Below are 23920 nucleotides of genomic sequence, written 5' to 3' on the forward strand. Positions count from 1 at the left end.
GAAAACGCACTGAAAGGAAGGATCCACTTGGTGATCATCAAGTGGAAAGCTGACGATGTAAGGTGCAAAGACAGAAGGAAGTAAGTGCCCTCATGATTGCAGACGGCCTGTTCTGAGGCTGTTCCCTGCTTGCTTGTTTTGTGCCATGAAAAGAAGAGCCATGGCTGGTGTGGCCTTGTGCCATGGGTGAGACGGAGACGTGAGCTCAGTGCGCGAGGCGCGTTGCAGGGTGCAGGTGTTTGGTGTCAGGGTGTGGGCGCAGGCCCTTAGCAGGGGTAGCGGGCTCTCCCGCCGTTGAAGCAGCCCAGGCCTCCGAAGCCGAAGCCGCCGGAGGAGATGGACACTCCCTGGGCGTCGAGGGCGCTGCCCACGGCAGCTGATGCGGAGGATCCGACGGCGGTGCTCTGGGGGAAGGAGCTGAGGATGGGTCCCGGCAGGGTGACCACGACGGTGGAGGGCTGGATGACGACTTGGGAGTCCTGGCACTGCCTGACACAGGGCTCGTTGCAGCTGTTAGCCAGCGGGGTGGGTCCCCCACTGCAGGGGCGGCAGAGGTCGTAGCAGGACATGGCTGTGGGTGGAGGGTCTCTGCAAGAGAGGGCGTTGGGTGAGTGCAGGGTGTTAAGAGGTGAGGGAAGCAAAGCCGTTGGGTTCCCAGACAGCGAAGCGCCTCGTTTTGAGTTGTGGGGAGCATGACAGAGAGGAGCTGGAAGGGCTGCAGAGTTTGGGGGCAGAGGGGAATGGAGAGTTTGGCCAGGTTGGGAAAAGGAGGGCAGTTGAAGGTTCAGTCTCACCTGGAGGTTTGCAGAGAAGGTGTCAGGAGAGTGGTGTGAGGAAGCGAGGCACAGGGCCGGCTTTTATGCTGCTGTGTGAGTGCCTGAGGGCTTGGAGAGAGCCTCTGCGCATGGCAGCGTTGTGCAGTGAGCTGCTGTTGCATGCCAGAGTTCGGTCAATCATGAGCTGGGGTGTGTTTGCCTTCTCACTTTGCTTCCTCTAAATTTTCTTCTGTGGGACAAATGGCATTTGACCCTGCCAGCAGTTTCAAATGAAAGTACTGTAGGCAAGGAGCTGCTCTAGAACGTGCACGTCAGTGTGTGCAGATGATTTGGCTCACGTGCAGCAGGTAGGCATTGGTTTTGGTGAGATATTGCTCGGCATTCCTGCCGTGTAGTTTGCATCTCCTTTGGAAGGAGGAGTCCAGTGTTTTGTCTTTACCTCTCTTACTGGCTATTCCACATTGGTTTCTTTTTGTCCTCATGCATTAAGAGGCTGTGTGTGAGAATGGAGGCTGTCAGTAATTACCTGATGGGTGGCAGTCCTCAGAGGCAGTGGAGGACTGTTTTGAAGGTGAGGCTGTTGTCCTTGCAGGTCTAGTTTGGAGTTGGCAGTTCTAGTGGCATTGGGAGTTATAGTGTGCATCACAGATGGGAGTTGGGTTGGAAGAGTCCTCAATGATCATCTATTTGCAACCATCATAATGCAGGCAGAGTCCTTCCATGATCCCAAGGCATTCCTTTTGGCACTCTGTAGTGCTCCCCTTTGCTGCAACCATTATGTTTGCAGCTTGGGCTTTGATTGATGCATTGCTTGATGAGACACCCTTGAACTATCTGTTGATATTTATGAGAGGCCATGACATTTCTGAGAGTTTGGGGTGAGCAGGACTCCAAGATATGTGAAGAGGAAAGGCTGTTGACTCATGGTGTTTGGTGTCTCATCATGGAGCAATGTGTAGATGATGAGGCTCTTTCTCTGAACAGTGTATGATGGTCAGGAATAGGATCTGGACATTTCAGACAGCAGCTGCATGCACGCATGCTGCAAATTCCAAGAGGGGATGAAGGGCAGGACCTGACCCTGGTTACCAAGGTCAAGGACATCAGCCAGGACCCGCTGCATTAGTGGGCACAGCCCTTCAGTCTTAACAGCTTCTCCGTCTTCCTCACCATCACGCATGATACTTTTGTAGAACAGCCTGGAAAACAGGCGCCTTGGTTGAGTCTCCTCCAGTTTTCAAAAGCCATTTCTCATTACCACTACCTTTCTAAGATAGTCAGCAAAAACAACTCAAAGTGCAACCCAACAGGTTCATCGGACCTATGCACTGCTCTCCTGTTATCCTCAAAACCAAGCGGCTTTCACTTCTACGACAACCTGGAAAACACTCACTCTGTTGACCAGTAAAGCTACACCCCATAAAAACAGCCCGCTGTGATTCATTAGCCTGCCCTTTCTGACTCACCCTCTGCCTCTTGTCACCCTCAAATCTCATCCCAAATCTCACCAATCATCCTAGCAGACCCCTGTCTAGCAGTGTGCCACCACACCTCCACACTGAATGTGCGTGATTTCCCCCTAGAAAAGGGCATTTCAATGCAGTGACGAGTGCCACTATTTGGGCAGCATGGCAGGAGTCCTGACACCACAGAGCTTGTGAAAGGACAGCGTCCTGCTCTCACAAACAGCCCTCCCCTGCCTACTTGGATAGCTCCAAGGAGGGGCTCAAGCAGGACAGCTCTAAGGAGAGCTCTAAGCAGGCACGGCACAAAACAGGCAGCCTCCTTTCTCCCAGCTACAGCCTTTTAAGAACAAAGGGCATCCAGCCAGCCATGGAGCACACCCAGAGGGAAAGACAAGAGATAAAGGCTGGCTGACAAGCTGCAATGATCTCAGGGAGGGAACGAATGCAGTGGAATCAGAGAATACCCAAGGGTATTGGAAGGGATCCACAACAATAACTGAATCCAACTCATGAGTTCACGAGTCCTTAATTGTTAAATGGTAGATCTGAAAGCACTGTCCAAATGCCTCTTGAACTCCAGCAGCTTTAGTGCTTGTGCACTGCAATGGAAAGCCAGTCCCATGCATATTGCCCTCTGGGGCAGAATCTTTCTCTAACCCCCCCCATGATGCAGATCCATGCCATTTCTTCAGGCACTGTCCCTGTCACCAAAGACTAGAGATCAGTGCTGCCCCTCCTCTACCCTTTGAGGAGCTGTGAGGACTCACCTCAGCCTCCTGTGCCTCCTTGTTTGTTCAGCCAAGGAACTTCAGTTCCACCAAAACATACACCACTACACAGGCTGCAATTTGAAGCTCACTAATAGTTTTATGTGCTTCTTGTATTGTTTAAGTCAAAACAGAACACAGTATTCGAGCTGAGGCTGCAGCAGTGTAGAGCAGCAAGGTACAGCCCTACCCTCTCCCACAGGTAGTGCTGGTCCTGATCACCCCAGGATACAGTCAGCCCTCAACACGTTACATCTTTGTCTATATATGTTCTCAACATTCTCTCCAAAAGGATACGGAGAAAAACAGTATGAAAAAAAAAAATGATGTCCTTAGAAATTATGCCTATTAGGTTCGCTTGCTGAAATAGATGGGTAATCATCTCAGAAAAGGAAGTGCCATCATCATCAAACATGGATACGTAGAACATTAAACCATGCTTCCACGGTTGCCTGGAATTGGCAACTCCTCTAAGAACAAAGACACAAACCATACAGCAAAAGTGCCAAGCAATGACCTCACAGACAACACTGCTCCTTTTCTGTGCGTTGGCCACTTCCTCAACGTGCCATGACATGAATGTGCAAGATCACTCCCTTGGCCTCCAATATTCTCACTTGAAAGGTACCGCCATGCCAACTGGACACGTCGTCGAGAGAAGGATGTAAAAAGGCAGACTTGCTGCAAGAACAACATGCTCCACATCATGTGCAACACCATGTGATGCAATAGCAGCTCATTGCACAATGCCGCCACGTGCTGAGGCAGATTCCAACCCCTCAGGCACTAGCAGAGCAGCATAAAAGTAAGCTCTGTGCCTCGATCCCTCACACCAATCTCCTGAAGCCTTCTCATCTCTGCTCTTCCAGGTGAGCCCGCAAACCCATCCCTTTTCTTCTCATAGCCCACCCGGCCCAGCTCTGCACAACCCCTCTGCCCCCAATCTCAGCAGTCCTTCCAACCACACGTCATGCGTGACAGAACTGTATGTACCACCGCAACCTCTATTCAACCCCTCAAAACCCTGCACTCACCCAATCCCTTCTCTTCCAGAGACCCTCCACCCCACAGCCATGTCCTGCTACGACCTCTGCCGCCCCTGCAGTGGGGGACCCACCCCGCTGGCTAACAGCTGCAACGAGCCCTGTGTCAGGCAGTGCCAGGACTCCCAAGTCGTCATCCAGCCCTCCACCGTCGTGGTCACCCTGCCGGGACCCATCCTCAGCTCCTTCCCCCAGAGCACCGCCGTCGGATCCTCCGCATCAGCTGCCGTGGGCAGCGCCCTCGACGCCCAGGGAGTGTCCATCTCCTCCGGCGGCTTCGGCTTCGGAGGCCTGGGCTGCTTCAACGGCGGGAGAGCCCGCTACCCCTGCTAAGGGCCTGCGCCCACACCCTGACACCAAACACCTGCACCCTGCAACGCGCCTCACGCACTGACCACGCACCTCTGGGTCACTGACAGCACATGGCATCAGCACCTCTTCAACCATGGCTCTTCATTCGTCGTAACAATGAAGCAAGCAGGGAACGGGACCTGACAACACTGCTTACAAGGAGGGCCTCTGAAAAATTTAATATCTTGAACGTACTTCTCTAAATCCTTTTCTTTCTCTACAGTGATGCTGATGGTCATGCTACATGCACTTAAGGCCATGGCTTTCAGTCTTCATGCTCCTTCCTTTCATGTATTTTCCTCAATAAAGTTCTCTTGCACACCAGCCTCACAATTCTCTCCATCCTTTCTTCAGCAAATGCTCTTCACACTTCTCCCATTCGAAAGACACGGCTCAAGAGGCCATTAGGATGGGACCAAGGGGGCTCCATGACCTCCCCTGCCACTAATGGTACCAGCAAGAACAGTTAGGGCAGCGACTGGGCTTCCAGCCCATCACGCAACATCTATGCTTGCCCACACAAACTCTTGGGCACACCAACGCCCTTCTGCCCATGTCCACTGAAACAACCTCTCCATGGCAGCACACCCCAGCAGGATTCTCCTATAATGACCAAAAAACCACAGACACAGAATCCTTTACCTGTCAAAGAATTCGTAGTGACCACGCTGTCCTACTGTCCCGCTCAAGCACACTCAGGTACAGCTGTCAGACAGGGAACTCTGCCCATATTTTCAGTACCTCAAATGACAGGGACTACACCAATTATTCTGATGGGTAACCTGTTCCACCCCTTGCCCCCCTCACACTGGGAAAACCTTCCTTTCTCTTCCAAGGAAGGTTCAAATTCAGTGCTGTCCACTGTCCTTTCTTCTGGCAGCAGACGGTCATGCAAAAGGGCTGGCTCTCTTCTCATCCTTCCCTAACATCTGGGATTTATACGCAAGGACAAGATCTATCAAGAGTATCCTTGTGTCCCGACTCAAAACTGCCTGCTGTCTCAGCTTCTCCACATCGTAAGGAAGCTCCAGGCCCATCAGCACTGGGGAAACCCTGCACTGGAGCTGCTCCACCATAGCCATGTCTGTCTTCCACCTGGGAAACTTAAACTTGAATCACCTGCACTAAACAGAAATAAAAGAGTGCATCCTCCAGCGTGCTAGCGATGCTCTTCCCAACGGCCTTCTGGAGAACGATGAACTCTTTTGTCACACGGCTGCGTTGTTGCCCTACCATCACCTTGCTCGCCAACAGCAAAACCCAGGTCCTTCTCAGCAAAGCTGGCTGCCACCCTCTCATTTCCATTGCTCCCTGTTACTGCTTCCCATCTGCACGACTTCACTTTCCTCTCCTGCTGCCTCTGGATGTCCCTCTGTGACACACAACCCAGCCTCTCCACATCCTTCACAAACGAGGACTATTCACCTGGGCCATCTGCTGCTCCTTCCCATCTTCTACCATTTGCAAACTCACTGGGATCTCTACCATCGCCCAGCTTTCTAATGCAGGCGCTGAACAGTGCTGGCCTTACTACCGAGCCTTGACACAATCGGGGCACTTCACCACACCGCTGCATTCAGCCACTTTCAAGCCCACCCCTGCGTCCTCTTTGACAGTTTCTCTGGGATCGCGCCATGGGAGGAAGCCTCAATGCCTTTACTAAAGGCAAGGCAATCAACTGTCACGGCCCCCCGTCATCCACCAGACACATCACTTCAGTGTAGAGGAAACTGGGGTGGCTGTGTAAACCCACTGCTTTCTGCGAGGATTGCCTTCACCTCCTCCCCACTGACTAACATCAGGTCAACCAGCCTGAAGTTCCTCTAAACTTCCTTCTTCTTTTCTTGAACGCAGGAGGGAGATGAGTCTCTTCCATTCTTCAGGAATCACTCCGATTCACCAGGACCTTACAGGGTCAACTGAAAGGGCCTTACAAAGACATCAGGCACGTCCCTCAGCATCTGTGGGAGAAACTTGTCAGCTCCTGTACACTTTTGCACACCCAGGAGCACAACTTCTTCATTTGACCCAGCAACCGGCAGCATGCATCTTTCCCACATCCCACCGGGCAGCACAAAGGGAACTCCAGATGGCACTGTGTCAGACCAAAGCCCAGGCTTCCATCTGAATGATCCCCCATAAGGGTGGCATAGGGAGGGGACACTGGGACCTTTCTGGGACTAAGGCAGTACTCCCAACTCCAAAAGCCCTGTCAGCTCTGACACAGCCCCACACGGACAGCATCCTGCTCTGGTTGTCCACCCCAGGCGCACAGCAGGCAGCCTCCTTTCTGCGGCTGCACCTCTGCAGGCACCAGGGGCAGCAGACACCTGAGCAGGCAGAGCTCCCAGGGGGAGAGAGAGATGGGCTGAAGACTGCTTTGTCACGTGGGACAAAGGCAAGGAAGGAGGGAATGCAATTCCAGTGGCAATAAAGCCCAAGAGGCACAGAAGCCTGGACCAGCTTGACAAGGATGCCAGGACATGGTGTACACACCTCACAACACAGCCACAAACCACCACCACAAGTGCCACACGGTGACCTCACTCCTGATACCCACCCACCACTCACACTTTCAGCACGTATGGACTCAAATACCAGTCCCACGTGAACACTACCAACAGGGTCAAAGGAATAAATCCACAAGAGAAGGAAATGAAAAGGCAGCATTTGGGGAAGACAAAAACACATCGTGTCATCACTGGTCAAGCATTGGCATGCAAGAGCTGTTCGCTGCACGCAATGCTGCCATGCGCAGAGGCTCTCTCCAAGCCCTCAGGCACTCACACAGCAGCATAAAAGCCGGCCCTGGGCCTCGCTCCCTCACACCACTCTCCTGACACCTTCTCCTCTGCAAACCTCCAGGTGAGCCTGAACCCCTTGCTGCCTTTCTTTCGCCACCCCACCTGGCCAGACTCTCCATATCTTGCTCTGCCCCCAGACTCTGCAACCCTTCCAGCTCCTCTCTGTCATTCTCCCCATAACCCCAAACCAGGCCTCCCCGTTGACTGAGAACCCAACGCCATTGCTTCCCTCACCCCTCAACACCCTCCGCTCACCCAACACCCTTTCTTGCAGAGACCCTCCACCCCACAGCCATGTCCTGCTACAACCTCTGCCGCCCCTGCAGTGGGGGACCCACCCCGCTGGCTAACAGCTGCAACGAGCCCTGTGTCAGGCAGTGCCAGGACTCCCAAGTCGTCATCCAGCCCTCCACCGTCGTGGTCACCCTGCCGGGACCCATCCTCAGCTCCTTCCCCCAGAGCACCGCCGTCGGATCCTCCGCATCAGCTGCCGTGGGCAGCGCCCTCGACGCCCAGGGAGTGTCCATCTCCTCCGGCGGCTTCGGCTTCGGAGGCCTGGGCTGCTTCAACGGCGGGAGAGCCCGCTACCCCTGCTAAGGGCCTGCGCCCACACCCTGACACCAAACACCTGCACCCTGCAACGCGCCTCACGCACTGACCAGGCACCTCTGGGTCACTGATGCCACATCGGCTCACCAGCTACGGCTCTTCCTTTCAGGGCACGAAACAGGGAAGCATGGAACAACATCAGACCAGGCTGCCTGGAATCATGACCGCTTAAACTTTCCTCTGTCCTTGCACTGGAAATTGTGCTCTTTCCACTTGGCGATCACCAAGTGGATCCTTCCTTTTAGTGTCTCTCCCTCAATAAAGTTCTCTTGCACGTCAGCCTCAGATTCCTCCTCTTCATTGCTTTGCACAATGCCCTTTCCACTTCACACACTACAAAGACACGGCTCTAGAAACCATCAGGTCTGCTACAAAAGGGCCCCAACACCTCCTCTTGCACCCGTGCCTCCAACAAGAGCTTTGGTGCCTGGCACATGGCCTTCAGCACATAATACATTATCTACTCCTACACTAATCAAGTCTTGGCCACATTGACGCTCTTCTGCCCATGCTCTCTCATACAACACCTCTGTGTCAGCACACATGAAGAACACTTACTCTCTTGACTATGGACAGTCCAACACATTCATTTACCCTTTGGGACACAAATATCACCACAGTCACCTCAGACCATGACAGACTGCACCCACAGAGTTCACCTAGGAAATACTCCAATCCTCATTCTGAACAACAAATGCAGGGCAAGAAAATAGCCTCACTCCTTGACACTCAACTCAACTGCTGTGTTTCACCAACCCGCCCTTTCTGACAGACCCACTCACCCTCTGCCTCGTCACCCTCACAGCTCATCCCAGATCTCACCAACCAGCCCAGCAGACCCCCATCAAGAACTGTGCCAGACTGACGTCCACGCTGTGAATGTGTGTGATTTCTCCCCAGGAAAAGGGAATTCCAGTGCAGCAGTCCTGACATCACACAGCATGCTAGCCCTGCACCAGGCATGTGAGGACAGCGTCCTGCTCTCACAAACAGCCCTCCCCTGCCTGCTTGAACAGCTCCAAGGAGGGCCCCAAGCAGGCATGGCACAAAACAGGCAGCCTCCTTTCTCCCAGATACAGCCTTCCAACATCAAGGGGCATCCAGCCAGCCATGCAGCACGCCCAGTGGGGAAGACAAGAGCTAAAGGCTGGCTAACCAGCTCAACGAGCTCAGGGAGGGAACAAATGCAGTGGAATCAGACAATACCCAAGGATGGGGATGTTGGAAGGGACCCGCAAGGATACCTGAGTCCAACTCATGCCTCCACAACGTGCTCCTTAAAAATTAAATGGTGGATCTGAAGCATTGCCCAACGTGTCTTGAAATCCCGCAGCCATGGTGCATCTGCACAGCCTTAAGGAGCCTGTTCCATGCCCACTGCTCTCTGGTGCAGAACCACAGTTGAAAAAAGCCTTTGAGTTGGACTTGTGAGGCAACAGTTCACTCAACGCTTTATGTCTTTGCCTATATCTGTGCTAGACGTTTTCCCCAGAACCATATGGAGAAAAACTAGGAAAATCTTGGCAGAAATCCTTAGAAATTACGCCTATTGGGATCCCTTGGGGAATGACGTGGATATTCATTTCAGAAAGGGAAGAGCCATCTTCTCCGATCTGGGACACCCAGAATGCCCAGACCAGGCTTCCACGGCTGCTTGCAATTGGCAGCTCCTCTAACAACAAAGCACAAACCATATTGCACAAGAGCCAAGCCATGACCTCGCTGACTCCTTTTCTGTGCTTTGGACACAGAATCTTCCGCATCCTCTGACACCAACGTGTCAAATCCCTCCTCTGCCCTCCAGTACTCTCACTTGGAATGTGCCACCAGTGCCAAATGGACGCGTCCTCAGGTATGCACAAAGGCAGACTGTTGGAAGAGCAACTCATAACTGATGACACGCAACACTCCGCGATGCAAGAGCAGCACGCAGCATGGAGAGGAGATCCTTAACAGTCCACTGGTAAGCAGGAGGAACTTACCTCCAACTACACTTGCTGCCCTCCATCACAAGGCTCTGGGCCCAGGCCTTCCACCAGCTGCTTTCCGTCCACCTCGGAAGCTCTCCACTTGTCTAACCCACACTGCCTCAGCATCTCCATGAGCGTGGCATGGGACACAGCCTCAAATCATACCATTATACAAATGCGGAACAGTGAAGGTTGAAAGGGATCTTAACCACCATCCCTTCTGTGGGCCGACGTCCTCCCAACAGGGCCCCATCCAACCTGGCCTCGAATGCCGCCAGGGATGAACAAGGCACAAGTTGACCGGGCAGCCTGTGCCAGGGCCTCACCAGCACCCGAGTCAAGAAGTTCTTCCTTACATCTAAACCAAATTGCTCCTCAATCCTTTAAATCCTCCTATTGCAAGCAGACCGTGTAAAAAGATGATCCCCCTCCCACCTGAAAGCTCCCTTCAAGTACTGGAAGGCCACCGTCAGATCTCCCTGGAACCAACTCTTCTCCAGGCTGAACAAGACCAACTCCATCAGCCTTTCTTCACAGTAAACGCGCTCCACTCCTTTGATCTTCTCTGTGCACCTCCACTGAACCCACTGCACACAGCTTCCTCAGCATTCCGGCCTGACACCCGGAAAGCAGGCCTCACACACGTAGGCACATCCCATACAACAGCCTCCCTTTCCACTTTGCTCCATCTTCTCCAGAAGAGGTCATGAAGGGGCTCATGGCTGCTTCATCCATTCACACACCCACCAATAAACGACCCCAACATCTCAACTCCACACATTGCACTCCTCAGTCTAAAGATATTAAAACCATCGTGGATGGCCCGATACTGAAACAGCACAAAAAAGCCTGCCTCCTTGCTCCAAAACACAATTTTCAAAGCAAAACCGGAATCAAGGTGTTGACACAGCACACCCAATGCAGAAGACAACCACTAAGCTCAAGGAAAGCAAATTCAGTAGAAGGCAGGCAGGGAGTGCAGTGCAGTGCAACTAGGAGCGTCTCAAGCCAAACGCACCTGGGAATCACAGAACAGCCCTCTAAGGATGCCTGCAATGGGGTCCGCACCTCACAAAGTGGCCACAAACACGACTGCATGAGTAGCACACGATGGCATCACTAACGAGGCCACATCACTCCTCCAAAGCTTTGCACAAGCCTTCCAACATCTTCCAAGAGATGCGCCTTCCTCGTCACTCCAGTCACACTCAAAAATACCAACAAGGTCAAGGATCAAACCCACAACACGAGGAAATGAAAAGGAAGTGTTGTGGGAAGGCAAACACACCCCACCTCATGACTGGCCAGGCTCTGGCACGCAAGAGCTGCTCACTGCACAACGCTGCCATGCACAGAGGCTCTCTCCAAGCCCTCAGGCACTCACACAGCAGCATAAAAGCCGGCTCTGGGCCTCGCTTCCTCACATCACTCTCCTGACACCTTCTCCTCTCAGCTCTCCCAGGTGAGCCTGCAACCCCATTCCCTTCAATCCCTGCCCCACCTGCTCAAGTTCTCCACAACTCCTCTGCCTCCAGATCTTGCTCCACCTCACTGCCACACTCCCTGCACCTGAACCCACTTCTCCCTTCTCCCTTGGTCACCGCAGCACAGCTCCTTACACTCACAAAACCCCCAACTAACACAACAACCTCTCTTGCAGAGACCCTCCACCCCACAGTCATGTCCTGCTACAACCTCTGCCGCCCCTGCGGACCCACCCCGCTGGCTAACAGCTGCAACGAGCCCTGTGTCAGGCAGTGCCAGGACTCCCAAGTCGTCATCCAGCCCTCCACCGTCGTGGTCACCCTGCCGGGACCCATCCTCAGCTCCTTCCCCCAGAGCACCGCCGTCGGATCCTCCGCATCAGCTGCCGTGGGCAGCGCCCTCGACGCCCAGGGAGTGTCCATCTCCTCCGGCGGCTTCGGCTTCGGAGGCCTGGGCTGCTTCAACGGCGGGAGAGCCCGCTACCCCTGCTAAGGGCCTGCGCCCACACCCTGACACCAAACACCTGCACCCTGCAACGCGCCTCACGCACTGAGCTCACGTCTCCGTCTCACCCATGGCACAAGGCCACACCAGCCATGGATCTTCTTCTCATGGCACAAAACAAGCAAGCAGGGAACAGCCTCAGAACAGGCCGTCTGCAATCATGAGGGCACTTACTTCCTTCTGTCTCTGCACCTTACATCGTGACTTTTCCACTTGGTCATCACCAAGTGGATCCTTCCTTATAATGTGTTTTCCTCAATAAAGTTCTCATGCATGCCACCAGAAGATTCCTCCTCTTCATTCCTTTGCTTAATGCTCTTTCCATTTCACCCACTACAAAGACATGGCTCTAGACATGAACGTGTTGGGCCCAAAAGGGCCCCACGACCTCCTCTTGCAACCACGTCACCTTGTCAACAAGAGCACTGGTGGTTGGCAGATGGCATTCTGCTCATCACATATTATCTTCTACAGAGAAAGGGAAATAGTCCAATTGCACTGCTCAAGAGCAGTCAGGAATAGCAGGCTGTCCAAAGTCAGCTCCACTCCCATCACCCTGGCTTTTCATGACGATACTGAACAGCACTGGCCTCACTTCCCAGTCTTGGCCAAAACAGCTACGAACTCACAACATCACGACTCTGTGTCACTCGCCTCAGACCACCAGACCCTTGTGTTCAGCCACTTTACAGACCAACTCAGCATCCATTCCCCTCTACAGATCGCACACACTTTGCCCATCAGCACATCCAGGGAGAAAACCTCAAAGCCTTCGCTAAAGGCAAAGGCACTGCACGCCCTCATGCGCAAAGCTGCTCACTTCAAAGTAGAAAAACACAGGTAGGTTTGCCCTTTCGTGCTCTCTATTCCCACCACTTCTTAGCCAGTCGGAGGGAATCCCATGACAGCTATCCACATTGAGCACTCCCCATCATGTTCTTCTTCCTCTGGCATATGGCAACACAGTCCGGGATTTCCTCTTCACTTCCCCAGCGGCACAGGACACTTCCACAGATATCTATTTTGCCACTCTTCCTTCTTCCTTCTCCTTCAAGACAGCAGGGCTATGAGCTCTGTCCCGCACATCACAAGTCCCTCCCAGGCGCTCTGACCTCTCCAAGACAAATGACGGCACCCTTGCAAGGACATCTCATGGCTCCCTCAGCATTCATGGGGAGAACCAGGCCGACCTCACAGCCTTGAGCACGTCCACCCTACTTCTCTTCATCTTCCTTAGCAACAAGCGCCATTCACCTCAGCAGCAAGCCACAGAGCACTCACCTCAGCTGAACGGGGGCATGAGATCTGATTTAGTGGCCTGTGGTAGCAGTGGTGGTGGGAGGACGGTTGGACTAGATGATCTTGTCGGTCCTTTCCAACCTTGCGATTCTATCATTCTATCATTCTACGGCCTGCAACCTTCAGCCATGTGCTTGACCACATGGCCGGGAGCGGCTCACGGCTGCATCTCCACGTAGCATGCATGCTTCCAATTTCCCTGTGCAATCTCCAAATCCTCACGGCAACCATCAAAGGCCATGCAGAGAAACGGCCTCAGCCAACTGACATTCGACTCCACAGGGATCCCACAGCTTCTGTTTCTGACTTCCACACCGCGAAATGGGATCCTCACCACACAAGGCACCACACAAACCACCCTACATCAGTGCTACGCTGTGACCTCACTCCTGAGACCACAACTCTTCCATGCCTGACGTGCATCTCCCAGCCACCATCATGAGACACACCTTCCAAGTAAATGCAACAAAATTGTCATTTTCCCTTAAAAACTGCCGACAAGGTCAAAGGATCAAATCCACAACAAAAGGTAATGAAAAGGGAGAGCTGTGGAAGGCAAACACACCTCACCTCATGACTGGCCATGCTCTGGCACGCAAGAACTGTTCGCTGCACAACGCTGCCATGCGTAGAGGCTCACTCCAAGCCCTCAGGCACTCACACAGCAGCATAAAAGCCGGCCCTGGGCCTCGCTCCCTCACACCACTCTCCTGACACCTTCTCCACTGCAAGCCTCCAGGTGAGTCTGCACCCTGCTGCCCTCCTTCACCCACTGCACCAGGCCCAGCTCTCCACAACTCCTCTGCTCCCACCCCCTGTAGCCTTCCTGCTTCCCCACAGCCACACTGCCCACAGCTCCACATCACGACACCCCACTCCCTGGGAATCCAACACCATTGATTCTTTCACCCTTCAGAACTCTGCACTCACCCAACGCCCTCTCTTGCAGAGACCCTCCACCCCACAGCCATGTCCTGCTACAACCTCTGCCGCCCCTGCGGACCCACCCCGCTGGCTAACAGCTGCAACGAGCCCTGTGTCAGGCAGTGCCAGGACTCCCAAGTCGTCATCCAGCCCCCCACCGTCGTGGTCACCCTGCCGGGACCCATCCTCAGCTCCTTCCCCCAGAGCACCGCCGTCGGATCCTCCGCATCAGCTGCCGTGGGCAGCGCCCTCGACGCCCAGGGAGTGTCCATCTCCTCCGGCGGCTTCGGCTTCGGAGGCCTGGGCTGCTTCAACGGCGGGAGAGCCCGCTACCCCTGCTAAGGGCCTGCGCCCACACCCTGACACCAAACACCTGCACCCTGCAACGCGCCTCACGCACTGACCACGCACCTCTGGGTCACTGACAGCACATGGCATCAGCACCTCTTCAACCATGGCTCGTCATTCCTCGTAACAATGAAGCAAGCAGGGAAGGGGACCTGACAACACTGCTTACAAGGAGGGCCTCTGAAAAATTTAATATCTTGAACGTACTTCTCTAAATCCTTTTCTTTCTCTACAGTGATGCTGATGGTCATGCTACATGCACTTAAGGCCATGGCTTTCAGTCTTCGTGCTCCTTCCTTTCATGTATTTTCCTCAATAAAGTTCTCTTGCACACCAGCCTCATAATTCTCTCCATCCTTTCTTCAGCAAATGCTCTTCACACTTGTCCCATTCGAAAGACACGGCTCAAGAGGCCATTAGAATGGGACCAAGAGGGCTCCATGACCTCCCCTGCCACAAATGGTACCAGCAAGAACAGTTAGGGCAGCGACTGGGCTTCCAGCACATCACGCAACATCTATGCTTGCCCACACAAACTCTTGGGCACACCAACGCCCTTCTGCCCATGTCCACTGAAACAACCTCTCCATGGCAGCACACCCCAGCAGGATTCTCCTATAATGACCAAAAAACCACAGACACAGAATCCTTTACCTGTTAAAGAATTTGTAGTGACCACGCTGTCCTACTGTCCCACTTAAGCACACTCAGGTACAGCTGTCAGACAGGGAACTCTGCCCATATTTTCAGTACCTCAAAGGACAGGGACTACACCAATTATTCTGCTGGGTAACCTGTTCTACCGCTTGCCTCCCTCACACTGGGAAAAGCTTCCTTTCTCTTCCAAGGAAGGTTCAAATTCAGTGCTGTCCACTGTCCTTTCTTCTGGCAGCAGACGGTCATGCAAAAGGGCTGGCTCTCTTCTCATCCTTCCCTAACATCTGGGATTTATACGCAAGGACAAGATCTATCAAGAGTATCCTTGTGTCCCGACTCAAAACTGCCTGCTGTCTCAGCTTCTCCACATCGTAAGGAAGCTCCAGGCCCATCAGCACTGGGGAAGCCCTGCACTGGAACTGCTCCACCATAGCCATGTCTGTCTTCCACCTGGGAAACTTAAACTTGAACCACCTGCACTAAACAGAAATAAAAGAGTGCATCCTCCAGCGTGCTAGCGATGCTCTTCCCAACGGCCTTCTGGAGAACGATGAACTCTTTTGTCACACGGCTGCGTTGTTGCCCTACCATCACCTTGCTCGCCAACAGCAAAACCCAGGTCCTTCTCAGCAAAGCTGGCTGCCACCCTCTCATTTCCATTGCTCCCTGTTACTGCTTCCCATCTGCACGACTTCACTTTCCTCTCCTGCTGCCTCTGGATGTCCCTCTGTGACACACAACCCAGCCTCTCCACATCCTTCACAAACGAGGACTATTCACCTGGGCCATCTGCTGCTCCTTCCCATCTTCTACCATTTGCAAACTCACTGGGATCTCTACCATCGCCCAGCTTTCTAATGCAGGCGCTGAACAGTGCTGGCCTTACTACCGAGCCTTGACACAATCGGGGCACTTCACCACACCGCTGCATTCAGCCACTTTCAAGCCCACCCCTGCGTCCTCTTTGACAGTTTCTCTGGGATCGCGCCATGGGAGGAAGCCTCAATGCCTTTACTAAAGGCAAGGCAATCAACTGTCACGGCCCCCCGTCATCCACCAGGCACATCACTTCAGTGTAGAGGAAACTGAGGAGGCTGTGTAAACCCACTGCCTTCTGCGAGGATTGCCTTCACCTCCTCCCCACTGACTAACATCAGGTCAACCAGCCTGAAGTTCCTCTGAACTTCCTTCTTCATTTCTTGAACGCAGGAGGGAGATGAGTCTCTTCCATTCTTCAGGAATCACTCCGATTCACCAGGACCTTACAGGGTCAGCTGAAAAGGGCCTTACAAAGACATCAGGCGCGTCCCTCAGCATCTGTGGGAGAAACTTGTCAGCTCCTGTACACTTTTGCACACCCAGGAGCACAACTTCTTCATTAGACCCAGCAACCGGCAGCATGCATCTTTCCCACATCCCACCGGGCAGCACAAAGGGAACTCCAGATGGCACTGTGTCAGACCAAAGCCCAGGCTTCCATCTGAATGATCCCCGATAAGGGCGGCATAGGGAGGGGACACTGGGACCTTTCTGGGACTAAGGCAGTACTCCCAACTCCAAAAGCCCTGTCAGCTCTGACACAGCCCCACACGGACAGCATCCTGCTCTGGTTGTCCACCCCAGGCGCACAGCAGGCAGCCTCCTTTCTGCGGCTGCACCTCTGCAGGCACCAGGGGCAGCAGACACCTGAGCAGGCAGAGCTCCCAGGGGGAGAGAGAGATGGGCTGAAGACTGCTTTGTCACGTGGGACAAAGGCAAGGAAGGAGGGAATGCAATTCCAGTGGCAATAAAGCCCAAGAGGCACAAAAGCCTGGACCAGCTTAACAAGGATGCCAGGACATGGCGTACACACCTCACAACACAGCCACAAACCACCACCACAAGTGTCACACGGTGACCTCACTCCTGATACCCACCCACCACTCATACTTTCAGCACGCTGGGACTCAAATAGAAGTCCCATGTGAACACTGCCAACAGGGTCAAAGGAATACAACCACAAGAGAAGGAAATGAAAAGGCAGCATTTTGGGAAGACAAAAACACATCGTGTCATCACTGGTCAAGCATAGGCACGTAACAGATGCACACTACACAATGCTGCCATGCGCAGAGGCTCTCTCCAAGCCCTCAGGCACTCACACAGCAGCATAAAAGCCGGCCCTGCGCCTCGCTCCCTCACACCACTCTCCTGACACCTTCTCCTCTCAGCTCTTCCTGGTGAGCCTGAATCCCTTGCTGCCTTTCTTTGGCCACCCCACCTGGCCAAACTCTCCATATCTTGCTCTGCCCCCAAACTCTGCAATCCTTTCACCTCCTCCCTGTCAGGGTCCCCACAACCCCAAACCAGGCCTCCCCGCTGTCTGGGAACCCAACGGCTTTGCTTCACTCACCCCTTAACACCCTCCGCTCACCCAACGCCCTCTCTTGCAGAGACCCTCCACCCCACAGCCATGTCCTGCTACGACCTCTGCCGCCCCTGCGGACCCACCCCGCTGGCTAACAGCTGCAACGAGCCCTGTGTCAGGCAGTGCCAGGACTCCCAAGTCGTCATCCAGCCTCCGGCCGTGCTGGTCACCCTGCCGGGACCCATCCTCAGCTCCTTCCCCCAGAGCACCGCCGTCGGATCCTCCGCATCAGCTGCCGTGGGCAGCGCCCTCGACGCCCAGGGAGTGTCCATCTCCTCCGGCGGCTTCGGCTTCGGAGGCCTGGGCTGCTTCAACGGCGGGAGAGCCCGCTACCCCTGCTAAGGGCCTGCGCCCACACCCTGACACCAAACACCTGCACCCTGCAACGCGCCTCACGCACTGAGCTCACGTCTCCGTCTCACCCATGGCACAAGGCCACACCAGCCATGGATCTTCTTCTCATGGCACAAAACAAGCAAGCAGGGAACAGCCTCAGAACAGGCCGTCTGCAATCATGAGGGCACTTACTTCCTTCTGTCTTTGCACCTTACATCGTGACCTTTCCACTTGATGATCACCAAGTGGATCCTTCCTTTCAGTGTGTTCTCCTCAATAAAGTTCTCTTGCACGTCAGCATCAGATTCCTCCTCTTCATTCCTTTGCTTAATGCTCTTTCCATTTCACCCACTACAAAGACATGGCTCTAGACATGAACGTGTTGGGTTCAAAAGGGCCCCACGACCTCCTTTTGCAACCACGTCACCTTGTCAACAAGAGCACTGGTGGTTGGCAGATGGCATTCTGCTCATCACATATTATCTTCTACAAAGAAAGGGAAATAGTCCAATTGCACCGCTCAAGTGCAGTCAGGAATAGCAGGCTGTCCAAAGTCAGCTCCAGTCCCATCACCCTGGCTTTTCATGACGATACTGAACAGCACTGGCCTCACTTCCCAGTCTTGGCCAAAACAGCTACGAACTCACAACATCACGACTCTGTGTCACTCGCCTCAGACCACCAGACCCTTGTGTTCAGCCACTTTACACACCAACTCAGCATCCATTCCCCTCTACAGATCGCACACACTTTGCCCATCAGCACATCCAGGGAGAAAACCTCAAAGCCTTCGCTAAAGGCAAAGGCACTGCACGCCCTCATGCGCAAAGCTGCTCACTTCAAAGTAGAAAAACACAGGTAGGTTTGCCCTTTCGTGCTCTCTATTCCCACCACTTCTTAGCCAGTCGGAGGGAATCCCATGACAGCTATCCACATTGAGCACTCCCCATCATGTTCTTCTTCCTCTGGCATATGGCAACACAGTCCGGGATTTCCTCTTCACTTCCCCAGCGGCACAGGACACTTCCACAGATATCTATTTTGCCACTCTTCCTTCTTCCTTCTCCTTCAAGACAGCAGGGCTATGAGCTCTGTCCCGCACATCACAAGCCCCTCCCAGGCGCTCTGACCTCTCCAAGACAAATGACGGCACCCTTGCAAGGACATCTCATGGCTCCCTCAGCATTCATGGGGAGAACCAGGCCGACCTCACAGCCTTGAGCACGTCCACCCTACTTCTCTTCATCTTCCTTAGCAACAAGTGCCATTCACCTCAGCAGCAAGCCACAGAGCACTCACCTCAGCTGAACGGGGGCATGAGATCTGATTTAGTGGCCTGTGGTAGCAGTGGTGGTGGGAGGACGGTTGGACTAGATGATCTTGTCGGTCCTTTCCAACCTTGCGATTCTATCATTCTATCATTCTACGGCCTGCAACCTTCAGCCATGTGCTTGACCACATGGCCGGGAGCGGCTCACGGCTGCATCTCCACGTAGCATGCATGCTTCCAATTTCCCTGTGCAATCTCCAAATCCTCACGGCAACCATCAAAGGCCATGCAGAGAAACGGCCTCAGCCAACTGACATTCGACTCCACAGGGATCCCACAGCTTCTGTTTCTGACTTCCATACCTCGAAATGGGATCCTCACCACACAAGGCACCACACAAACCACCCTACATCAGTGCTACGCTGTGACCTCACTCCTGAGACCACAACTCTTCCATGCCTGACGTGCATCTCCCAGCCACCATCATGAGACACACCTTCCAAGTAAATGCAACAAAATTGTCATTTTCCCTTAAAAAATGCCGACAAGGTCAAAGGATCAAATCCACAACAAAAGGTAATGAAAAGGGAGAGCTGTGGAAGGCAAACACACCTCACCTCATGACTGGCCAGGCTCTGGCACGCAAGAGCTGCTCACTGCACAACGCTGCCATGCGCAGAGGCTCTCTCCAAGCCCTCAGGCACTCACACAGCAGCATAAAAGCCGGCCCTGCGCCTCGCTCCCTCACACCACTCTCCTGACACCTTCTCCTCTGCAAGCCTCCAGGTGAGCCTGCACCCTGCTGCCCTCCTTCACCCACCACACCTGGCCCAGCCCTCCACAAGTTCTCTGCTCCCACCCCCTGTAGCCTTCCTGCTTCCCCACAGCCACACTGCCCACAGCTCCACAACACGACACCCCACACCCTGGGAACCCAATGCCATTGATTCTTTCACCCCTCAAAACCCTGCACTCACCCAATGCCCTTTCTTGCAGAGACCCTCCACCCCACAGCCATGTCCTGCTACAACCTCTGCCGCCCCTGCGGACCCACCCCGCTGGCTAACAGCTGCAACGAGCCCTGTGTCAGGCAGTGCCAGGACTCCCAAGTCGTCATCCAGCCTCCTGCCGTCGTGGTCACCCTGCCGGGACCCATCCTCAGCTCCTTCCCCCAGAGCACCGCCGTCGGATCTTCCGCATCAGCTGCCGTGGGCAGCGCCCTCGACGCCCAGGGAGTGTCCATCTCCTCCGGCGGCTTCGGCTTCGGAGGCCTGGGCTGCTTCAACGGCGGGAGAGCCCGCTACCCCTGCTAAGGGCCTGCGCCCACACCCTGACACCAAACACCTGCACCCTGCAACGCGCCTCACGCACTGACCAGGCACCTCTGGGTCACTGATGCCACATCGGCTCACCATCTACGGATCTTCCTTTCAGGGCATGAAACAGGGAAGCATGGAACAACATCAGATCAGGCTGCCTCGAAACATGACCGCTTAAACTTTCCTCTGTCCTTGCACTGGAAATTGTGCTCTTTCCACTTGGCGATCACCAAGTGGATCCTTCCTTTTAGTGTCTTTCCCTCAATAAAGTTCTCTTGCACGACAGCCTCAGATTCCTCCTCTTCATTGCTTTGCACAATGCCCTTTCCACTTCACCCACTACAAAGACACGGCTCTAGAAACCATCAGGTCTGCTACAAAAGGGCCCCAACACCTCCTCTTGCACCCGTGCCTCCAACAAGAGCTTTGGTGCCTGGCACATGGCCTTCAGCACATAATACATTATCTACTCCTACACTAATCAAGTCGTGGCCACATTGACGCTCTTCTGCCCATGCTCTCTCATACAACACTTCTGGGTCCGCACTCACTTGATTCCTTTTCTACCTGGGCAAGATTCACTCAGATTGACAACAAACATGGTCACAGAATCGTTTCTTTTTGTGCTATCGTCTTCATTTCTTACAGTGCAACAGCCCCGCTCAAGAACAGTCAGCAATAGCAGGCTGTCCACAATCACGTCCAGTCCCCGCACCCAGTCGTTTGGTGAAGACACTGAACGTCATTCTCTTCACTTCCCTTTCATTCACTTCCCCGTCTTGGCCTGGACAACTCGGAACTCACCACATCAGGTCTCTGACACTCCTCTCACACCACCAGATCCATGCCTTCAGACACTTCTAAGAACATCTCAGCTTCTACTTACCTGAGCAGTTTGCTGACAGTTTGCCTATAAAGCATGTCATGGGAGGAAGCCTCAAAGCCATTCCTAAAGGCAAGGGCATCAAATGTCACTTCACCCCCTCATGCACGTAACTAATCACTTTACTGCTGAAAATCTGAGGTGGGCGTGCGCAACTTTGTTCTCTACTTCCAACCACTTCTGAGCCATTCTGTGCATGGCTGTACTTTCTGGGAGGATTTCCACCACCTCCTTCCCCGGGACTAATGTCAGGCCGACCAGGCTGAACTTCCATCCGTCTTCATTCTTCATTACTTTAAGATGGGAACAGCAAGAGTCTCTTACAGTTTACAGAAACTGCTTCTCGTTCCACAGATCCTTCCAACGTAATTGATGTCAGCATGGTCAACACACCAGACCCTCACCACTCATGGGTGCAACTCTACAGGTTCATTCAACTCATGCAGAACCTTCCTGATCTCCACAAATCCAAGAATTACACACGCCTAAAAAGAACATGAAGAACAATTACTCTCTTCACTACGGACAGCCCGACACACTCCGTTACCATTTGGGATGCAAATACCCCCACAAACAACTCAGGTTTGCAGCCCACGAGAGACTGCGTCCTCAGAGTTCACCGAGGAATTACTGAAACCCTCATTCTGAACAACAAACATATGAGTCCAACTCATGCCTCCACAACGTGCTCCTTAAAAATTAAATGGTGGATCTGAAGGCATTGCCCAATGTTTCTTGAAATCCAGCTGCCATGGTGCATCTGCACTGCTTTAGGGAGCCTGTTCCATGCCCACTGCTCTCTGGTGCAGAACCACAGTTGAAAAAAGCCTTTGAGTTGGACTTGTGAGGCAACAGTTCACTCAACGCTTACTGTCTTTGCCTGTATCTGTGCTAGACGTTTTCCCCAGAACCATATGGAGAAAAACTAGGAAAATCTTGGCAGAAATCCTTAGAAATTACGCCTATTAGGATCCCTTGGGGAATGACGTGGGTATTCATTTCAGAAAGGGAAGAGCCATCTTCTCCAATCTGGGACACCCAGAATGCCCAGTCCAAGCTCCCACGGCTGTTTGCAATTGGCAGCTCCACTAACAACAAAGCACAAACCATATTTCACAAGAGCCAAGCCATGACCTCGCTGACTCCTTTTCTGTGCTTTGGACACAGAATCTTCCGCATCCTCTGACACCAACGTGCCAAATCCCTCCTCTGCCCTCCAGTACTCTCACTTGGAATGTGCCACCAGTGCCAAATGGACGCGTCCTCAGGTATGCACAAAGGCAGACTGTTGGAAGAGCAACTCATAACTGATGACACGCAACACTCCGCGATGCAAGAGCAGCACGCAGCATGGAGAGGAGATCCTTAACAGTCCACTGGTAAGCAGGAGGAACTTACCTCCAACTACACTTGCTGCCCTCCATCACAAGGCTCTGGGCCCAGGCCTTCCACCAGCTGCTTTCCGTCCACCTTGGAAGCTCTCCACTTCTGTAACCCACACTGCCTCAGCTTCTGCATGAGCGTGGCATGGGACACAGCCTCAAATCATACCATTATACAAATGCGGAACGGTGAAGGTTGGATGGGATCTTAACCACCATCCCTTCTGTGGGCCGACGGCCTCCCAACAGGGCCCCATCCAACCTGGCCTTGAATGAAAAACCAGGGATGAACAAGGCACAAGTTGACCAGGCAGCCTGTGCCAGGGCCTCACCAGCACCCAAGTCAAGAAGTTCTTCCTTACATCTAAACCAAATTGCTCCTCAATCCTTTAAAACCTCCTATTGCAAGCAGACCATGTAAAAAGATGATCCCCCTCCCACCTGAAAGCTCCCTTCAAGTACTGGAAGGCCACCGTCAGATCTCCCTGGAACCAACTCCTCTCCAGGCTGAACAAGCCCAACTCCATCAGCCTTTCTTCACAGTAAACGCGCTCCACTCCTTTGATCTTCTCTGTGCACCTCCACTGAACCCACTGCACACAGCTTCCTCAGCATTCCGGCCTGACACCCGGAAAGCAGGCCTCACACACCTAGGCACATCCCGTACAACAGCCCCTCTTTCTACTTTGCTCCATCTTCTCCAGAAGAGGTCATGAAGGGGCTCATGGCTGCTTCATCCATTCGCACACCCACCAATAAACGACCCCAACATCTCAACTCCACACATTGCACTCCTCCGTCTAAAGATATTAAAACCATCATGGATGGCCCGATGTTGAAACAGCACAAAAAAGCCTGCCTCCTTGCTCCAAAACACAATTTTCAAAGCAAAAACGGAATCAAGGTGTTGACACAGCACACCCAATGCAGAAGACAACCACTAAGCTCAAGGAAAGCAAATTCAGTAGAAGGCAGGCAGGGAGTGCAGTGCAGTGCAACTAGCAGCGTCTCAAGCCAAACGCACCTGGGAATCACAGAACAGCCCTCTAAGGATGCCTGCAATGGGGTCCGCACCTCACAAAGTGGCCACAAACACGACTGCATGAGTAGCACACGATGGCATCACTAACGAGGCCACATCACTCCTCCAAAGCTTTGCACAAGCCTTCCAACATCTTCCAAGAGATGCGCCTTCCTCGTCACTCCAGTCACACTCAAAAATGCCAACAGGGTCAAAGGATCAAATCCACAACACGAGGAAATGAAAAGGAAGTGTTGTGGGAAGGCAAACACACCCCACCTCATGACTGGCCAGGCTCT

General features: G+C 53.4%; 1 protein-coding gene and 6 pseudogenes across 1 annotated transcript; 6 read left to right on the forward strand and 1 right to left on the reverse strand.

Annotated features, from left to right (window-relative positions):
• Positions 1–266: 266 nt before the first annotated feature.
• LOC128091342 (feather keratin 1-like) lies at positions 267–915 on the reverse strand (annotated as a pseudogene).
• A 3155-nt stretch (positions 916–4070) lies between these two features.
• On the forward strand, positions 4071–4385 carry LOC128091349 (feather keratin 1-like). The gene has a single exon (XM_052704411.1). The coding sequence runs from the start codon at positions 4083–4085 to the stop codon at positions 4383–4385; it is 303 nt and encodes a 100-aa protein (XP_052560371.1). The 5' UTR covers positions 4071–4082.
• Positions 4386–7120: 2735 nt separating this feature from the next.
• On the forward strand, positions 7121–7846 carry LOC128091333 (feather keratin 1-like; annotated as a pseudogene).
• A 3278-nt stretch (positions 7847–11124) lies between these two features.
• On the forward strand, positions 11125–11871 carry LOC128091338 (feather keratin 1-like; annotated as a pseudogene).
• Positions 11872–13689: 1818 nt separating this feature from the next.
• Positions 13690–14340, forward strand: LOC128091343 (feather keratin 1-like; annotated as a pseudogene).
• Positions 14341–17098: 2758 nt separating this feature from the next.
• On the forward strand, positions 17099–17860 carry LOC128091341 (feather keratin 1-like; annotated as a pseudogene).
• Positions 17861–19678: 1818 nt separating this feature from the next.
• Positions 19679–20329, forward strand: LOC128091346 (feather keratin 1-like; annotated as a pseudogene).
• Positions 20330–23920: the final 3591 nt, after the last annotated feature.

The sequence above is a fragment of the Tympanuchus pallidicinctus genome, unplaced genomic scaffold (genome assembly GCF_026119805.1).
Source record: "Tympanuchus pallidicinctus isolate F22 unplaced genomic scaffold, pur_lepc_1.0 scaffold5, whole genome shotgun sequence".
Classification (NCBI taxonomy): Eukaryota; Metazoa; Chordata; class Aves; order Galliformes; family Phasianidae; genus Tympanuchus; species Tympanuchus pallidicinctus.

Bases quoted from the DNA above. Each gene is read 5' to 3' on its own strand.
- LOC128091349 (XM_052704411.1), top strand. From the start codon at position 4,083: ATGTCCTGCTACGACCTCTGCCGCCCCTGCAGTGGGGGACCCACCCCG.